Below are 18,315 nucleotides of genomic sequence, written 5' to 3'. Positions count from 1 at the left end.
AACTTTTTTAACAAATCAAAAACTGAAAAATTGGGCGTGCAAAATTATTCAGCCCCCTTAAGTTAATACTTTGTAGCGCCACCTTTTGCTGCGATTACAGCTGTAAGTCGCCTGGGGTATGTCTCTATCAGTTTTGCACATCGAGAGACTGAAATGTTTTCCCAAGTTCAAGGGGGCCGAATACTTTCGCAAGGCACTGTACTATTACAGTAAATCCCAGCTATCCATTCAACTTGAACTTTGATATGACACACTATTACACTGACTATCATAACAAGCAAGCAAACCCAACCCTAACTCATACTCAATTGTTTTCAATGCAATAGATTGGCAAGTAATAACATTTAATTGGATATGTTGGTTGCATGGTTACCTGATATTTCTGTTTATTCGTTGTCAAATGATAATCAATAAACCTACAGAAGCACTGAGAGAACAAACATCTGAGACAGCTCTAACTATTTGACCACTTTCTGTGTGTGTGTGTGTGTGTGTGTGTGTGTGTGTGTGTGTGTGTGTGTGTGTGTGTGTGTGTGTGTGTGTGTGTGGAGAGAGATGTTACACTAGGTTGGGCAAAGATAACTATTTACTCCACAGCTGTTTTGGGGAAGAGGGGGTTAGGGGTTGAAGCTGGGTCTGGAAGTGGGGGGGGGGGGGTTAGTTGTACATTGCTAGAAAAGCGTATTTACGAGCCGTCAGATAAGAGGGCTTCAGTGATGAGGAAATGCCCAAAGTTTAAGTTTGTTGAAAAGTTCAGATCGATGACCTCTTGATTTAGTCAACTGATCAAGTCTCTAAAGTTTGGTAAGCTATAATTTTATCTTGATCCTTATATGTCTTGATCTCTCCCATTGTTCAGTAGCTCAGAAAGCATCTCTGCATGGAACATTTTCTGAATTCTGAATGTATAGAATGTTACACAGACATTGCTTCAAGCCATTCGTTTACACCCTTTATGAGCCATCTCCTTCTCCCCTCTCCTCCCTCTCCTCATTCTTCTGAAATACTGTAACAATCTCAACCACCCCCAAATAGAAGTAGACACTGTGTAAAACTTTTTCTTTCTCGCTCTCCCACTCCCCTTTGCTTTCTGTTAACCCCCTACCGCCTCTCCCCTCCCCCACTGCTCCTCTCTATGGTCTCTCTCTCTTCATCTCTCATGTTGGATAACAGCTGGGGTTGCAGAACAAAACCAGCTATGTAATTTCAACTGCCGGACATTCAACATGAAAAAACAAAATAAACCTGTAGTGCATGTTGGCAACATTCTACTCTGCTCTGTCTTTTTTCTACCTCTCTCAAAAGTGTTCAGTTCCTTTAAAAGATTCAGGACATATTCATTGTAAAAACATTTCTGTGGCACTATCATCCGCCTGCCCGCCCAACCACCCCCACACCCAGCCGTCTCCCTCGTGTCAATATCTCCCTCCATTGTGTAATATTTGTTCATCGACAAGGTTCTGTTCTGTTTCAAGCCAGGTCTGTAACTATTTTACCACTTTTCTATGCTATACGTGTACAGTATCTATCTGTTAAATATTCTACAATTAAATTATTTGTTCATTTGTAACAGGTTAGGTTCTATTATCAACACAACGGACATCCTTATCTTTACATATGTCACCAAAAGTAGTCAAAGTCCATTTGAACATGACAACCATATTATGTCATAGGTTCTGTGGTGCTCTGTGCAATTCTAGTGTTGTTTTTGTTGGTGGTGAACTATTTGGTGAATAATACAGTTCTCTTCAAACAAATACAGTATAATACATTATTTATGACATTTGTTAGTTTTGAGTTATAGATTCAGACCTAGTACTTAATCTCAGCCTTATTGTGTTTTCAAAACAAAAAGTTAGGCTATCCTGGTTTAATGAGGCAAAATACATTATAATCGGCTTATCAGTTTATGGCCTATGATGATTGTCACATGTAGAAAATATGAGCTCAGTGTTTTTTTTCCAAATGGTTCATTTGTTGCTAGATTGTTTTTGTGTGGTGCATGCCATAGCATATTTATGAACTTTCATGAACTTTTCAAGTTCTAGACCCCTGTGATCGGGTCTGGCCCTTTACAAAAGTATTTTCAATGTGGGCTGCTCTGAGGTTTGCTTTGCCACTGTTCTTATACTGTTCCCACATAGTTTAAAGTGTAAATAAAACCACACGGGTTCAATTATTTTAATCAAAGCTGATCTTGCTGTTTATGGCACTCTTCTGTTTTTCTGTCATGGTGTTATCAGTGTTGTCGTGGTGTTGTTGTGTTACTGTGTTATTAGTGTTGTGTTGTTAAGACTACAGATCTTAACAGGTCTGTATCCTTCAACAGATGATGTCGGTGAACATGGTGTCTAACATCAGTCCAGTAGGGGGAGTAAGAGAGACACATTCTGCCACAGTGGGAGGGAGTAAACCCCTGCACCGCTTCATAAGAGGGGAGCCGAAGATTATTGGGGTGAGACTGGAAAACAGAGAACTGATGTATTCATTGTTAACAAATACTCCAAGATATCATTGCAGACAAAAATGTAAACTTTGAATTTGAGGATTTACCGTTAACTTAGTGGTAGCACTTTACATTACAGTACAAAATAAAGTGGTAATAGCACGGTAACAGACTACAGTTCCTCATAATGAAAACATTATATGCCCAGATACCCCATCATTTATGTGTAAATATATAACTTCTCTATCTGTTTGGTTAGATTGTAATGCTGTTCATGGGCTCATCACTCTTCCTCTTGGCGATTCCCATGAGAATGGATCCACTGGAGTCCTCTGCGGAGAATTTCACCTCTTTTTGGCTAGGAATCCTTGTATGCATTTCTTGCGTGTGTCTATATAAATCTATCATATTGACAATCCAAATGGCATACCATAATATCTAACTTACAGTAACACATAACAAGGAGTCTTAAGCCCGCATTTTCAAATCTTCCAATCAATGATATCTTTTTCCCATGACAGTTTGTGTTTTTGAATCTATAAATCCGCTCCCTCCGCTGTTTTGCAGTTCATCATCTGTGGGCTGTTATACGTGTTCACAGAGAAGAATACTTCAAAACAATTGGTGAGTAACATGAATTGGAATTCAGTGTAAAGGCATTACAGATGTAAGATCTAAATTTGATCACCCTGTTCAAGGATAACTTTCCTCCAGGAAATGTAATTCTCTTGAGTATAAGACGTTTGGTTCGAATTTTATGACCCCTTTAGGTATATATATAAAAATAAAATAATGATTTTATAAAATATTGAATTTGTACTTTAGTACCAAATCCCAGAGAAACATATTGAATAACACATTCACAAATGGCAAAAAAGATAGTAAAAAAATTAATCATAAGGAATAAGGCTTTGAAGTATCTGTCCTATATCTAGGCGATATAAGAAAGTCAGATGATGCTGTGACACACCGCCCCAGACCATGACGGACCCTCCACTTCCAAATCAATCCCGCTCCAGAGCACAGGCCTCGGTGTAACGCTCATTCCTTCGATGATAAATGCGAATCCGACCATCATACCTGGTGAGACAAAACCGCGACTCGTCAGTGAAGAGCACTTTTTGCCAGTCCTGTCTGGTCCAGCGACAGTGGGTTTGTGCCCATAGGCAACGTTGTTGCCGGTGATGTCTGGTGAGGACCTGCCTTACAACAGGCCTACAAGCCCTCAGTCCAGCCTCTCTCAGCCTATTGCGGACAGTCTGAGCACTGATGGAGGGATTGTGCATTCCTGGTGTAACTCGAGCAGTTGTTGTTGCCATCCTGTACCTGGCCCGCAGGTGTGATGTTCGGATGTACCGATCCTGTACAGGTGTTGTTACACGTGGTCTGCCACTGCGAGGACATTGCAATTTATTGCCCTGGCCACATCTGCAGTCCTCATGCCTCCTTGCAGCATGCCTAAGGCACATTCACGCAGGTGAGCAGGGACCCTGGGCATCTTTCTTATGGTGTTTGCGGTCCAAATAATCCCAAACCATCTGTTGATTGTGGAGGCCCGGTCATATGATGCAGCACTCCATCACTCTCCTTCTTGGTCAAATAGCCCTTACACAGCCTGGAGGTGTGTTGGGGAGGTGTGTTGGGTCAAAAACAAATGATAGTCCCAGATAGGATATCGTATCGTTGCAGAATGCTGTGGTAGCCATGCTGGTTAAGTGAGCCTTGATTTCTAAATAAATCACTGACAGTGTCACCAGCAAAGCACCCCCACACTATCACACCTCCTCCTCCATGCTCCATGCAATGGTCTATTTGCATATAGGCCTACTGCAGCTCTGATCGATTATGCCACGCAGGTCTGTGTAGAGTATGGCTTGTCAATGCAATAGAATCCTACTCCGATGAGTGCCTTGAAAGAGGCTTTGTCACAAAGTGCTTGCTGTTTTTTCACAATTTTCTTTGTTCTCACCCTCCAGGTGACAGCAAGCCTGGCCCTTAGTATCATCTCTATATTGGGGGTCACAGTGGCTTTCTTTGAATTCCTTAAAGGCATCCTGAACATGCAGTATTACCATTACCGCTATTATTATTCCTACGATGATGACATCACAAACTCTACCGGAGTTGATGTCCCCTGGCGTAAACATCATACGGTAAATGTTGTTTTTGTTGCTGTTGTTGTTGTGAAACTGGATCAGTGCTATCTGGAAAAATTATTATTGACACTTCTCTTGGGTATTTAGTTTGTGACAATCTCTTTAAAATCGCATCCAGTAAATGGAATAAAGAAAGGATAAACATCGTATAACACAGCTTTAAACTGTAAACTTCCTCATTTTTTCTAAATAAAGAGACCCTTAATCTTGCTCTCTCTCTTGACAGGGCCAGTTGCTCAGCCTTGAGGCTGTATTCATGTATCAGAGCTTAGTGGGAATGGTGTTCCTAATAATGATGACAGCATTTGCCAGGGCTGCCTTGCAGTCCAGTAAGACACAGGTAAAGTACTGTGGCAGTGACAAACCTTATATTTATCCTAGCCTGGGGCTTGTAGACTGTGGTAAGTATGCCAGTGCAATTAATCAAATGCATTTAGATTTTTAAGTGCCCTAAAGAATCTGACAATCTTATCTGTAAATGATGTTATTACAGTGTATGTTTCAGTGGAGGCTGGTGAGGGGAGGACGACTCATAATAATGGCTGGAACAGAGCAATTGGAATGGCATCAAACACAGAAACCATGTGTTTGATACTATTGCACTCAACCGCTCCAGCCATTATCCCAAGCCTGTCCTCCCCAATTAAGGTGCCACCAACATCCTGTGATATGTTTGTACTGTATAGTGTACATAATCATTTTTTGTCTTTCTCTTGCAAGGTGAATGCCTAAGATAAACTCTGTCCTTTCTTCTTTACAGGCAATTGTGGTAATGAACAATCTACCATCAGCAGACTGAATGAAGAAAAAGCAAGCCTTTTATGACTGTCTCTGCCATGATGGATGGATAGAAAACTTGCATTTATTGATATAAAATAAATGTATTCAATGTGTAGAACATTTTATTAAATCCGCATATAGAAATTGTCTTTGTATACACTTTACTTTGAAATAAATGTAATAAAATAACATCCATGTAATACAATAAACAATTAACATGATCATTATATGCCACTCACAGCATTGTCATTTCATAGAACACTGTCAGCTTGTTTACTCATTATTGAAAAATCACTTTTTGCTCATGTATGAGTAAAGCACTCAGTTAAGTGCATACAAATGTCCACTAGACATTTGTTTTGATCATCTTGATATAATATCATTGTGTCACGTTCTGACCTTAGTTCCTTTGTTTTGTCTTTGTTTTAGTTGGTCAGGGCATGAGTTGGGTGGGCAGTCTGTGTGTTTTTCTATGTTGGGGTTTTGAGTTCGGCCTAGTATGGTTCTCAATCAGAGGTAGCTGTCAATCGTTGTCCCTGATTGAGAATCATACTTAGGTAGCCTGGGTTTCACTTTTGGTTTGTGAGTGTTTGGGCCACAAGGTACTGTTGTTTCGGTTTTCGTTTTGTTCACATCGTTTATTGTTTTGTATTTCAGTGTTCAGTTCGTTTTGAATAAATCATCATGAATACTTACCACGCTGCGCTTCGGTCTGATCCTTCTTCCACCTCTGAATGCCGTTACACATTGTCTTTCTCTTATGCCAGAAACAAGAGCCAGAGAACTCTCTATCACTACTTTTAGGTTTCTACAAAAGGAGGTCACGTCACTCTAGAAACAATGTATAATGCCACATTGCCTACTTTAGATATGCGATTTACAAAGACGTTCACTTGTACAGTATAAGACCACTTGAATTAGAGTTTAAGAGAAATCCATCTTAATGATTCATGGTTCATTTATCTATTAATATATCATACAAATCTGAGTCGTCTTCACTTCATCAAACGACATGGCACAATAGACTAATGCCAAAAAGTGCTTTCCCAAATTGTTTTAGTGAGAGAGAACATTGAAAGCATTTCCTTTTCATCAAATGGCTGGTAGCACAGACTATATTACCAAAAGTGTTTTATTCTTATCAAATAATCGTGGCCACGATTGAAATAATTAACATATGGATTATTTACCTGCAACAGAGCAGTCTGACTTAGATGATGTGTCCAGTTGGCTCCTTAATAAAGTCTGCTGTCGTTCCTCCATTTGCAAATAAGTAGTAGCTGCAGCAGAGAGAAGAGATCCATCCTGAACTGGTGGGGGTAGTGCCCCAATGTAGATCAATACCAACAGAGACCCCATAATTTCAGTGGAAGGGAATGGAAACAGCAGTCCAACAGTGGGAAAAGAGAAACCAGGACGGGACTATAAACTGCCAGGACATTTTGTGGGCCAGATAGAGTTTCCCTGGGTTCCGATTTTGTGGAAACAGTCACAAAATATTTGCTCTATTCTCTGAAAAAAATGGTTTCCTCAGCAGGGCCACAGTATGCGCCCCACAGCTTTCATCTAGTTTACAGGGTGTTTTAATTACTTGTTTTAATCTAACTCTTTAGAGTGTGGAGTATTTTTGTTCAATATATGCAAATCCAATCAAAATCAAATCAAATTTATTTATATAGCCCTTCGTACATCAGCTGATATCTCAAAGTGCTGTACAGAAACCCAGCCTAAAACCCCAAACAGCAAGCAATGCAGGTGTAGAAGCACGGTGGCTAGGAAAAACTCCCTAGAAAGGCCAAAACCTAGGAAGAAACCTAGAGAGGAACCAGGCTATGTGGGGTGGCCAGTTCTCTTCTGGCTGTGCCGGGTGGAGATTATAACAGAACATGGCCAAGATGTTAAAATGTTCATAAATGACCAGCATGGTCCAATAATAATAATAATAATAATAATAATAATAAGGCAGAACAGTTGAAACTGGAGCAGCAGCACGGCCAGGTGGACTCGGGACAGCAAGGAGTCATCATGTCAGGTAGTCCTGAGGCATGGTCCTAGGGCTCAGGTCTTCCGAGAGAGAGAAAGAGAGAATTAGAGAGAGCACACTTAAATTCACACAGTACACCGAATAGGACAGGAGAAGTACTCCAGATATAACAAACTGACCCTAGCCCCCTGACAAACTACTGCAGCATAAATACTGGAGGCTGAGACAGGAGGGGTCAGGAGACACTGTGGCCCCATCCGATGACACCCCCGGACAGGGCCAAACAGGAAGGATATAACCCCACCCACTTTGCCAAAGCACAGCCCCCACACCACTAGAGGGATATCTTCAACCACCAACTTACCATCCTGAGACAAGGCTGAGTATAGCCCACAAAAGATCTCCGCCACGGCACAACCCAGACAGGATGACCACATCAGTGACTCAACCCACTCAGGTGACTCATATATATATGTGAAGAGATCTGTAGGCTAGCTAGACAATTGCAAATATGACAATATAAAACATTTTTCAATGATTCTAGAGGGCTTCTGTGCAACAATAAACACATTTTCAAACCTGTAGAACTGATTTTGAGTTTCATGCACACAACAGGTCGATTTGGTTTTGCATTTATAAAATACAATTAACATCCCAACACGAAACAAGACAGAATAGCGACATTTTATAGGCCTGTCAATACCTAGATTGTAGACCTATTATTATAGCCTACATGACCAGCATTTGCATTAATTCACTCCAGTGGCAATTTTAGCATTTAGATATTGGTGGGGCAAAAAAGTTATAATTTGGGATGAATGCCAGCAAAGCCACAACACAACACTAAACAATACATTAATTGCACTATAAAGGTGACAAAGGGTGGCCACAAACTGTTAGGGCCTACATAAAGCTATCCCAACAGCAGAGTCACAACACCTTACCACAGCTACACCTGGCTATCAGCGGAGCCTTGTCTGGCAGCCGAAACAGTTTAATCTGCCTCATTTACTGCTTTTTACAAAAATATAGCTGATATGGCTGACTTGCTTAAACAAATGTGGTTTCTAATGACAATTGATATGTACAAACTATGGCATAAGGGGACGACAAGCAGATAAGAGGCCATCCGTAATTTCAATTAAGACATTAAATAGGCGAGCTAGGACAGACATAGTCAATATAATTATTTGTTCAGCACTTTGAAATGTACAGCAACAGAATTCAGAACATGGGCCGTTCTTAGTGTTCTCCCTGTACACCAAGTCATAGCCATATGATAAATAAAGGGGGCATATAAGCAGACAATGAAAGCTCTTACAATATTAGATGATTAGATTTCTCAAAAACAGGTTATAGGCTACATGTGCACCACCAACTCAGAACAGTAGTCGAAATTAAGAAGAGAAAATAAACAGTATTAGGGTGAGGCACATGGTCCACGAACAGCTTGCTACACAACATATTTCTTAGCTACATAATACATATCTCCCTCGCATATTACATCATTTATGCAGCACCATACAATACATTTTTGGACTCAACTTGTGCTGTGCTCACTTGAACAGAAAGGTTTTGTCATCCATGTCTGGCATTCTCTGGATTTATGGTTCTTTCAAGACAACTGGGAACTCAAGAAAAAAAAAGTTGAATCATGATGACGTCAGTGATCTTCAGGTCGTAGCTCTAGAAAGAGGCCCAAGTTCCAAATGTACAATTTCGAGTTGGATGAAAATTCAAAAAGTATTTTCCCAGTCGTAGCTCGTTTTTCCCAAGTTCCCAGTTGTCTTGAACTCACTAAACTCAGATTTTGCAGTTCCGAGTTAACAGTTGTTTTGAGCGCGGCACAAATCATGCTTCATTGACAGCATGTCCAATGTTTATCATTTTAATCTAGGAAAAGAGACCATTAATCTTAGACTTGGGACCACACAGCCACTCCACTGAAAACCAGGCTAATGATTGTTTTGCAATGCTTGCAGTTAGACACACCGATTCCTTCCAAACCACTCATTGTTGAATTTGCGATTTCCAACTTGTTATGTAATGTTTATATCCAATGGCCGATGAGCACCGATACGTTTTATCTATAATTTCTCTTCATATGACAAGGATTAAAAAGGATTTGTCAGTAGAATGTCGACTTGATTCATGATGACTGCTAACTAAGATTTTGAAAGGATGATGTTGACATGATCAGTCCAATCAAAGCGACTGTAGATATAACGTGATTTGACAACATTTTATCTGTGGCCAATTACCTTTAGCCTTCTTGGAAGGGCACTTCTGATGTAACTCTATGGCAGCACCCAAACGGCTCACATTCTTGATATCTACCCTTACTAAAGGTGGGTGACAGTGGCCCCATGAGTGACAGAACACTGAGCCAATCACAGTGCAATGCTTATATTTTCTGCTGTCTTGCCCCATCACCACAGAAAGCATGAGCTAGGCTTAAACACCTGCATTTTGGAGCTGCCTTACTCATGAAAACAAAAAATAAACCATGTTTGTATGCGTCTTTATTAACTCAATGATATGTTTTTACATTGTTTGCAAACTGATATGTGACTCATATTTTAATGCCAAAATAACATGTAAAGGCTCTACCCCATCTGCCCTTAATGACGGGTCGCCACTGATTCACTCAATAAACTGACTATTAAAACATCGAAGGTATATTCAGTATGTACAGGTCTACTGTGATAAAGTTGGCATTTGCTGCAATAAGTGTGAAACACTGGATTAAATTCGGAAATAATTACATTTCACATTTTCATTATGTAGGCCTATAGTTTTATATACTGGTTAATAGCATATAAGATAATCGAAAATCAATAAAATAAGGCAAACTTATTGTGTTACATTCATCGTGAAGGCACTCTTCTTAAATAAGTGCATAGAATCCTTGCAAAAGTTACATTTAAATAGAAGCAATAAATCACTCAGGCCGTTGAACTTCTTTTTTTTTCCAGTTCCTGTCTACTTAACTGGGTGGGTCTCCCATCGACACCAAAGCAATTGGAGTTTGGTCTGGTCTACTTTTTTTTTTACTAGGCAAGCCAGTTAAGAACATATTCTTATTTTCAATGATGGCCTAGGAACAGTGGGCTAACTGCCTTGTTCAGGGGCAGGATGACAGATTTTTACCTTTACCTTCTTAGCTCATTGACTTTCATTGAAGCAAAAAAATGAACAACAAAAAACAGCAAGCGCAGTGTTTTGCGTCCTCTTCTGTCTCTGATAAAAATACCTGGGTATATGCCTGGTTCGTGTGCTAGTCGGAACAAAGGAAACTCTGACATTTCCGATTTGCTTACAGGTTGTAGTTAAACAAGTGCTCGCCTTGGGTGCTGCTATGGTGACCAGTGAGGTGAGATGAGGCGGGGCGGGGCATTACCTAGCAAAGACTTAGATGACCTGAAGACAGTGGGTTTGGAAACGAATATGAAGCGAGCCATTGAGAGCTGGCCCTCGCTTTGGTGACAAAACGGATGGCACTGTGAAAGACCGTATCCAATTTGCTGAATAGAGTTGGAGGCTATTTTGTAAATGACGTCGCTGAGGTCAAGGATTGGTAGGATTGTCAGTTTTATGAGGGTATGTTTGGCAGCATGAGTGAAGGATGCTTTGTTGCGAAATAGGAAGCCGATTCTAGATTTAATTTTGGATTGGAGAAGGTTAATGTGAGTCTGGAAGGAGAGTTTATAGTCTAACCAGACACCTAGGTATTTGTAATTGTCCACATATTCTAAGTCAGAACCGTCCAGAGTAGTGATGATGGACAGGCGGGCAGCGATCGGTTGAAGAGCATGCATTTAGTTATATTTGCATTTAAGACCAGTTGGAGGCCACGGAAGGAGAGTTGTATGGCATTGAAGCTCGTCTGGAGGTTAGTTAACATAGTGTCCAAAGAAGGGCCAGAGGTATACAGAACGGTGTTGTCTGCATAGAGGCGGATCAGAGAATCACCAGCAGCAAGACCAAAGTTTACATACACTTAGGTTGGAGTCATTAAAACTAATTTTTCAACCACTCCACAAATTCCTTGTTAACAAACTATAGTTTTTGCAAGTTGGTTAGGACATCTACTTTGTGCATGACACAAGTAATTTTTCCAACAATTGTTTACAGACAGATTATTTCACTGTATCACAATTCCAGTGGGTCAAAAGTTTACATACACTGAGCTGACTGTGGATTTAAACAGCTTGGAAAATTCCAGAAAATTATGTCATGGCTTTAGAAGCTTCTGATAGGCTAACTGACATCATTTGAGTCAATTGGAGGTGTACCTGTGGATGTATTTCAAGGCCTACCTTCAAACTCAGTGCCTATTTGCTTGACATCATGGGAAAATCCAAATAAATCAGCCAAGACCTTAGAAACACATTGTATACCTTCACAAGTCTGTTTCATCCATGGAAGCAATTTCCAAAAGCCTGAAGGTACCATGTTCAACTGTACAAACAATAGCACGCAAGTATAAACACCATGGGACCACGTAGCCGTCATACCGCTCAGGAAGGAGATGCGTTCTGTCTCCTAGAGATGAACATACTTTGGTGAGAAAAATGCAAATCAATCCCAGAACAACAGCACCAGTCCTTGTGAAGATGCTGGAGAAAACAGGTACAAAATTATCTATATCCACAGTAAAACGAGTCCAATATCGACATAACCTGAAAGTCCGCTCAGCAAGGAAGAAGCCACTGCTCCAAAAACACCATAAAAAAGCCAGACTACGGTTTGCAACGGCACATGGGGACAAAGATCGTACTTTTTGGAGAAATGTCCTCTGGTCTGATGAAACAAAAGTAGAACTGTTTGGCCATAATGACCCTTGTTATGTTTGGAGGAAAAAGGGGGAGGCTTGCAAGCCACAGAACATCATCCCAATCGTGAAGCACGGGGGTGGAAGCATCATGTTGTGGGGGTACTTTGCTGCAGGAGGGACTGGTGCACTTCACAAAATAGATGGCATCATGAGGCAGGACAATTATGTGGATATATTGAAGCAACATCTCAAGACATCCGTCAGGAAGTTAAAGCTTGGTTGCAATGGGTCTTCCAAATGGACAATGACCCCAAGCATACTTCCAAATTTGTGGCAAAATGGCTTAAGGACAACAAAGTCAAGGTATTGGAGTGGCCATCACAAAGCCCTGACCTCAGTTCTATAGAAGATTTGTGGGCAGAACTGAAAAAGCGTGTGCGAGCAAGGAGGCCTAGAAACTTGACTCAGTTACACCAGCTCTGTCAAGAGGAATGGGACAAAATTCACCCAACTTATTGTGGGAAGCTTGTGGAAGGCTACCCAAAATGTTTAACCCGATTTAAACAATTTAAAGGCAATGCTTCTGACCCACTGGGAATGTGATGAAAGAAATAAAAGCTGAAATAAATCACTCTACTATTATTCTGACATTTCACATTCTTAAAATAAAGTGGTGATCTAACTGACCTAAGACAGAGAGTTTTTACAAATATTAAATGTCAGGAATTGTGGAAAACTGAGTTTAAATGTATTTGGCTAAGGTGTATGTAAACTTCCGACTTCAACTGTATATACTATACAATATGTGCTCCCTATTGGCGCAGCGGTCTAAGGCACTGCATCGCAGTGCTAGAGGCATCACTACAGACCCTAGTTCAATTCTGAGGCTGTATCACAACCGGATGTGATCGGGAGTCCCATGGGGCGGCGCACAATTGCCCCAGCGTCAAATTTAACGTCTCTTTTCTTGATTTTGATCATTAGCAGGTAACGGCCTAATTCTGCTCTGCATGCATTATTTGGTGTTTTACTTCGTACACAGGGGATATTTTTGCAGAATTCGGCATGCAGAGTCTGAATTTGGCGTTTGTCCCATTTTGTGAATTGTTGGTTGGTGAGTGGACCCCAGACCTCACAACCATAAAGGGCAATGTGTTATATAACTGATTCAAGTATTGTTAGCCAGAACCTAATTGGTATGTCAAATGTTCTGTTCCTTTTGATGGCATAGAAGGCCTTTCTTGTCTTGTGTCTCAGCTTTATGGAAGTTGCCTGTGGTGCTTATGTTTAGGCTGAGGTATGTATAGTTTGTTTTGTGCTCTAGGGTAATGGTGTCTAGATGGAATTTGTATTTGTGGTCCTGGCCCTGTTTACTGTCTCTCTCTCTCTCTCCCTCCCTCCCTCCGCTGAGACTAATACCGTGTTCAAAACAACTGGGAACTCTTTCCTTAGCCATTGTATATTGACCATATACCACACCCCATCGGCCCAGAATATCATTGTGTTTGTCTGGTGTGGGCGCATGGTTAGTCAGCAGTTCCAGGATTGCCAGTTCGAATCTTAAGTCAGTGAGTGAACTGTCAACTGGAGGGTTGTTGCCAACATCTAGTATCAGTTGCAACCAATGACATACATTGTGTGTACAAAATATTGTATTTTCAGCTGTTTGAAGCTGGTGTACAAAACTGAAAGTAAAAGGTGCAAAAAACGAAACTGAAGAACAGGAAGCAAATAAATCACACATAGAACAAATCTATGCTTCTTAGACTTAATTTCAATGAGAATGAGAGATTTATAGCTCACATGTCTATGTGAATTTGATCAGGTCCCCCAAAGATTTAACAACTTCTTAGGGATAGCCCCCTTTTTTTCAATTTTTGCCTAAAATGACATATCCAAATCTAACTGCCTGTAGCAAGAATATGTATATTCTTGGTACCATTTGAAAGGAAACACTTTGAAGACTTTTGAACACTTTTTTTGTGGAAATGTGAATTGAATGTAGGAGAATATAACACAATAGATCTGGTAGAAGAAAATACAAAGAAAAACAACATTTCACCCGCCCCCTTTTTTCTACCACCATCTTTGAAATGCAACAGGAAAGTCCCAATTCTAGCTATCACTCTAATTCCGATGGTGTCCACAAGATGGCAGCATTGTATGTGCAAAGTTTCAGACGGAAAACTTGAAGTATGAGCGAACTACATGACATTTAATGTGAAGTCACCCAGGTACATTTGGGCAAATCGTGAAGGAGACATTTGCATTCATATTAAATTTTTCTGCAAGAATATCGCCAAATCTGTAAAATTGGACTTTGATTTAGCTTTTCCAATAGTAATAGCCATATTATAAGTTCAACATTTGCAAAACAACCAGTTTTCATAACTGTCGCACAGGGTTAGCAGCTACATTTTGCGACAGATACAGGGTTTCTGTATCTGATATTCCCGTAAAGCCCAGCTCATTGGCTATCTAGCTATCTTTGTTTGACCCCGATTGGTGCTTATTTGACAAAGTTAGAGTCGATCAAGTGAAGACAGCCCGCGTCATCGGCGTGCCATGAAGGTGTCGCTCTCTGACCAAATTTGGTGTCCTATAGGATATACGACACCCCTAATGATATAGTCAAGTCTGGTTATGTTCCTGGATCTCTGAGGAATACATACGGACATGATTTGACTGGTTGAAACAATGTTTAGCGTTAGATTTTCACAGATTCCTTCTTTGCAAATTGAACAAGTGGAAATACAAAATCAATGCATGCTATATGGACCTTTTTAGGATATGAAAAACGATTTTATCTAACAAAACAACACTTCATGTTATCTCTGGGATCCTTTGGATGATAAATCAGAGCAAGATTTCAGAATGCAAGTACGCATTTCACCTTCAGAGGTGAATTTATCAAACCTATCGTGGTGAAAAAAGTGTTGTGTTGTTAGGAGCTCTCCTCAAGCAATAGCATGGCATTATTTTGCAGTAATAGCTACTGTAAATTGGACAGTGCAGTTATATTAACAATAATTTAAGCTTTCAGCAGATATAAGACACTTATATGTACCGACATTTGTTGTTTCTCTAAAAATCTGTGATCGTGACACAAGGCGCTGCATGATTTACAACTGTCCATGGACGGGACGCAGATCCCTAAGATCTTGTACACTGCCAATGATGAAGTCTGTAAAAAGACTTAGATAAGTGCATGTGACATATGAAAAACATTAACGTTTCTCTGGTAAAATATATACACACACTAACTGTAAAAAAACATTAGGAACACCTGCTCTTTCCATGACATAGACTGACCAGGTGAATGCTATGATCCCTTATTGATGTATCCTGTTAAATCCACTCCAATCAGTGTAGATGAAGGGGAAGAGTCAGATTAAATAATGATTCACCTCGTCAGATTGAGTTTGTTTGCCATTCAGAGGGTGAATGGGCAAGACAAAATATGTAAGTGCCTTTGAAAGGGGTATGGTAGTAGGTGCCAGGCACACCGGTTTGAGTGTGTCAAGAATTGCAACACTGCTGTGTTTTTCACGCTCAGCAGTTTCCCATGTGTATCAAGAATGGTCCATCACCCAAAGGACATCCAGCCAACAGCATGGCCAGTAGTTGAAAATGGGTCATTGATGAAAGAGGACAAAGGAGGCTGACACGAATTGTGCAGAGCAAGTGACGGGCTACAGTTAGTCAACTGACAGTCCATGAAAACATTGGTGCCCAAAGACCAATAGAAGAATGCACAACTTGCCATACTTTTACACGAATTGGGTATGTCAACCGACGACCTTAAAGTGTTCCACTTCTTTCAGCAAAAAACAAGAAACTGAGGTTGCAAACTAAGGAACGAAAACACAGAATACTGGAGAATTGGAAACACATTGCCTGGTCTGATGAATCGCAGTTCCTGCTGTTTCATGCTGATGTGAGGACTAGGGTATGGAGAAAACCACGAGTACATGCATCAATCATGCCAACATTGCAGGGTAGTGGTGTTGGTGTGGGGTGAGTTTGCATAGCACACATTAGGCCCCTTGATAAAAGTGGAGCTACATTTGAATGCCACAGGATAGCTAAACATCATTACCAATTAGGTGCATCCCTTCATGGCAGCAGTGTATACATCTGTGAATAAAATTTTTCCCAGCAGGATAATGCCCCATGCCACAAGGCTAGGATTGTCCAGGAATGGTTCTCACGAACATGACAGTGAATTCAACTTACTGCAGTGGCCTGTCCAATCACCAGATCTCAATCCAATTGATTTGGAGTGGAGATCCACTACCAGCCAACTTGACACAACTGTGGGAAGCAATGGAGTCAACTAGGGCCAGCATCCCTGTGGAACGCTTTCGACACCTTGTAGAGTCCATGCCCTGACGAATTGAGACTGTTCTGAGGGCAAAATGGGGTGCAACTCAATATTAGGAAGGTGTTCCTGATCTGGGGTATGCGGATGTCTGGAGAACTTTTCATCCCTCCAACAGAGTTCACTTTTTTTCTCTGCACCTCATGGATGTCGTTCTGGTCCCTTTGCAGAAAAACAGCCCCAAAGCATGATGTTTCCACCCTCATGCTTCACAGTAGGTATGGTGTTCTTTGGATGAAACTCAGCATTCTTTGTCTTCCAAACACGACAAGTTGAGTTTTTACCAAAAAGTTATATTTTGGTTTCATCTGACCATATGACATTCTCCCAATCTTCTTCTGGATCATCCAAATGCTCTCTAGCAGACTTCAGACGGGCCTGGACATGTACTTGCTTAAGCAGGGGGACACGTCTGGCACTGCAGGATTTGAGTCCCTGGCGGTTACTGATGGTAGGCTTTGTTACTTTGGTCCCAGCTCTCTGCAGGTCATTCACTAGCCCCCCCCCCCCGTGTTGGTCTGGGATTTTTGCTCACCGTTCTTGTGATCATTTTTACGCCACGGGGTGAGATCTTCCGTAGAGCCCCAGATCGAGGGAGATTATCAGTGGTCTTGTATGTCTTCTATTTCCTAATAATTGCTCCCACAGTTGATTTCTTCAAACCAAGCTACTTACCTATTGCAGATTCAGTCTTCCCAGCCTGGTGCAGGTCTACAATTTTGTTTCTGGTGTCCTTTGACAGCTCTTTGGTCTTGGCCATAGTGGAGTTTGGAGTGTGACTGTTTGAGGTTGTGTACAGGTGTCTTTTATACTGATAACAAGTTCAAACAGGTGCCATTAATACAGGTAACGAGTGGAGGACAGAGGAGCCTCTTAAAGAAGAAGTTACAGGTCTGTGAGAGCCAGAAATCTTGCTTGTTTGTAGGTCACCAAATACTTATTTTCCACCATAATTTGCAAATAAATTCATAAAAAATCCTACAATGTGATTTTCTGGATTTTTTTTTCTCATTTTGTCTGTCATAGTTGAAGTGTACCTATGATGACAATTACAGGCCTCTCTCATCTTGGTGGCTGACTAAATACTTTTTTGCCCCACTGTATGTGCATTGCATTCTAAAACAGACCAGTTCTACAAAGTATGGGAACCTTATCTAAATTACCTAGAACCTGAGGTATCCACTATTATGCTGCAAGGATTCTCTTAGAATGGTGGGGATCTATGTATTTCAGAACTACACTGTACGTTCCATGTGTGGAACCTAACTTCTTGGTTTAAACTGAGCTTTTTTGTTTAATTTCTGTTTGTAAGTTTGTTTAAAATGTATGTATTGAGAAACGCAATGATGGGGATGGGGTGAGAGAAGCACCGAGCGGGAAGAGGAAAATGGTGTACGTATGTATGGGTATGTATGTATGTATATATATATATATATATATATATATATATATATATATATATATATATATATATACGCAGGTATGTGTAAGTGAATGCTGTTTTTTTATTTTATTTTTGCTTCGTCTCTGTTGTTGTATCTCTTAATATGGGTGAAAATCGCAAAATTCCAATTAAAACACTGTTACAAAAACCATCATATGTCTGCGCAGTTGAGAAATTCACATGTATGGAGTCCAAGGCGCATAAAGCACCTACAAAGAATACATGAATCTTTGTAAACTAAAGAACAAGTTTAAAGTTCCACATCAAGTTTAAAGTTCCACATCACGGCGTGCAAGTTGCATTGTACTGGCTTCCAATGGGAGGTCCATTCTACCTACTTAATTTCT

General features: G+C 40.6%; 1 protein-coding gene across 2 annotated transcripts; it reads left to right on the top strand.

The window, feature by feature from the left end:
* The first annotated feature begins 593 nt into the window (after positions 1-593).
* LOC109899881 (membrane-spanning 4-domains subfamily A member 4A-like) lies at positions 594-5,609 on the top strand. Of its 2 annotated transcripts, none has more exons than XM_020495499.2 (7): positions 594-804; positions 2,330-2,455; positions 2,706-2,816; positions 3,014-3,070; positions 4,423-4,599; positions 4,829-4,942; positions 5,363-5,609. In XM_020495499.2, exons 2-7 carry the CDS (start codon positions 2,330-2,332, stop codon positions 5,399-5,401), a joined length of 624 nt encoding a protein of 207 aa, XP_020351088.1. In that variant the 5' UTR covers positions 594-804; the 3' UTR covers positions 5,402-5,609. The 2 variants fall into 2 exon arrangements, with proteins under 2 accessions (XP_020351088.1, XP_020351087.2); XM_020495498.2 differs by lacking the exon at positions 594-804 and adding an exon at positions 1,198-1,479.
* Positions 5,610-18,315: the final 12,706 nt, after the last annotated feature.

The sequence above is a fragment of the Oncorhynchus kisutch genome, linkage group LG11 (assembly GCF_002021735.2).
Source record: "Oncorhynchus kisutch isolate 150728-3 linkage group LG11, Okis_V2, whole genome shotgun sequence".
Lineage (NCBI taxonomy): Eukaryota > Metazoa > Chordata > Actinopteri > Salmoniformes > Salmonidae > Oncorhynchus > Oncorhynchus kisutch.
This window is presented reverse-complemented; position numbering and strand designations above follow the sequence as displayed.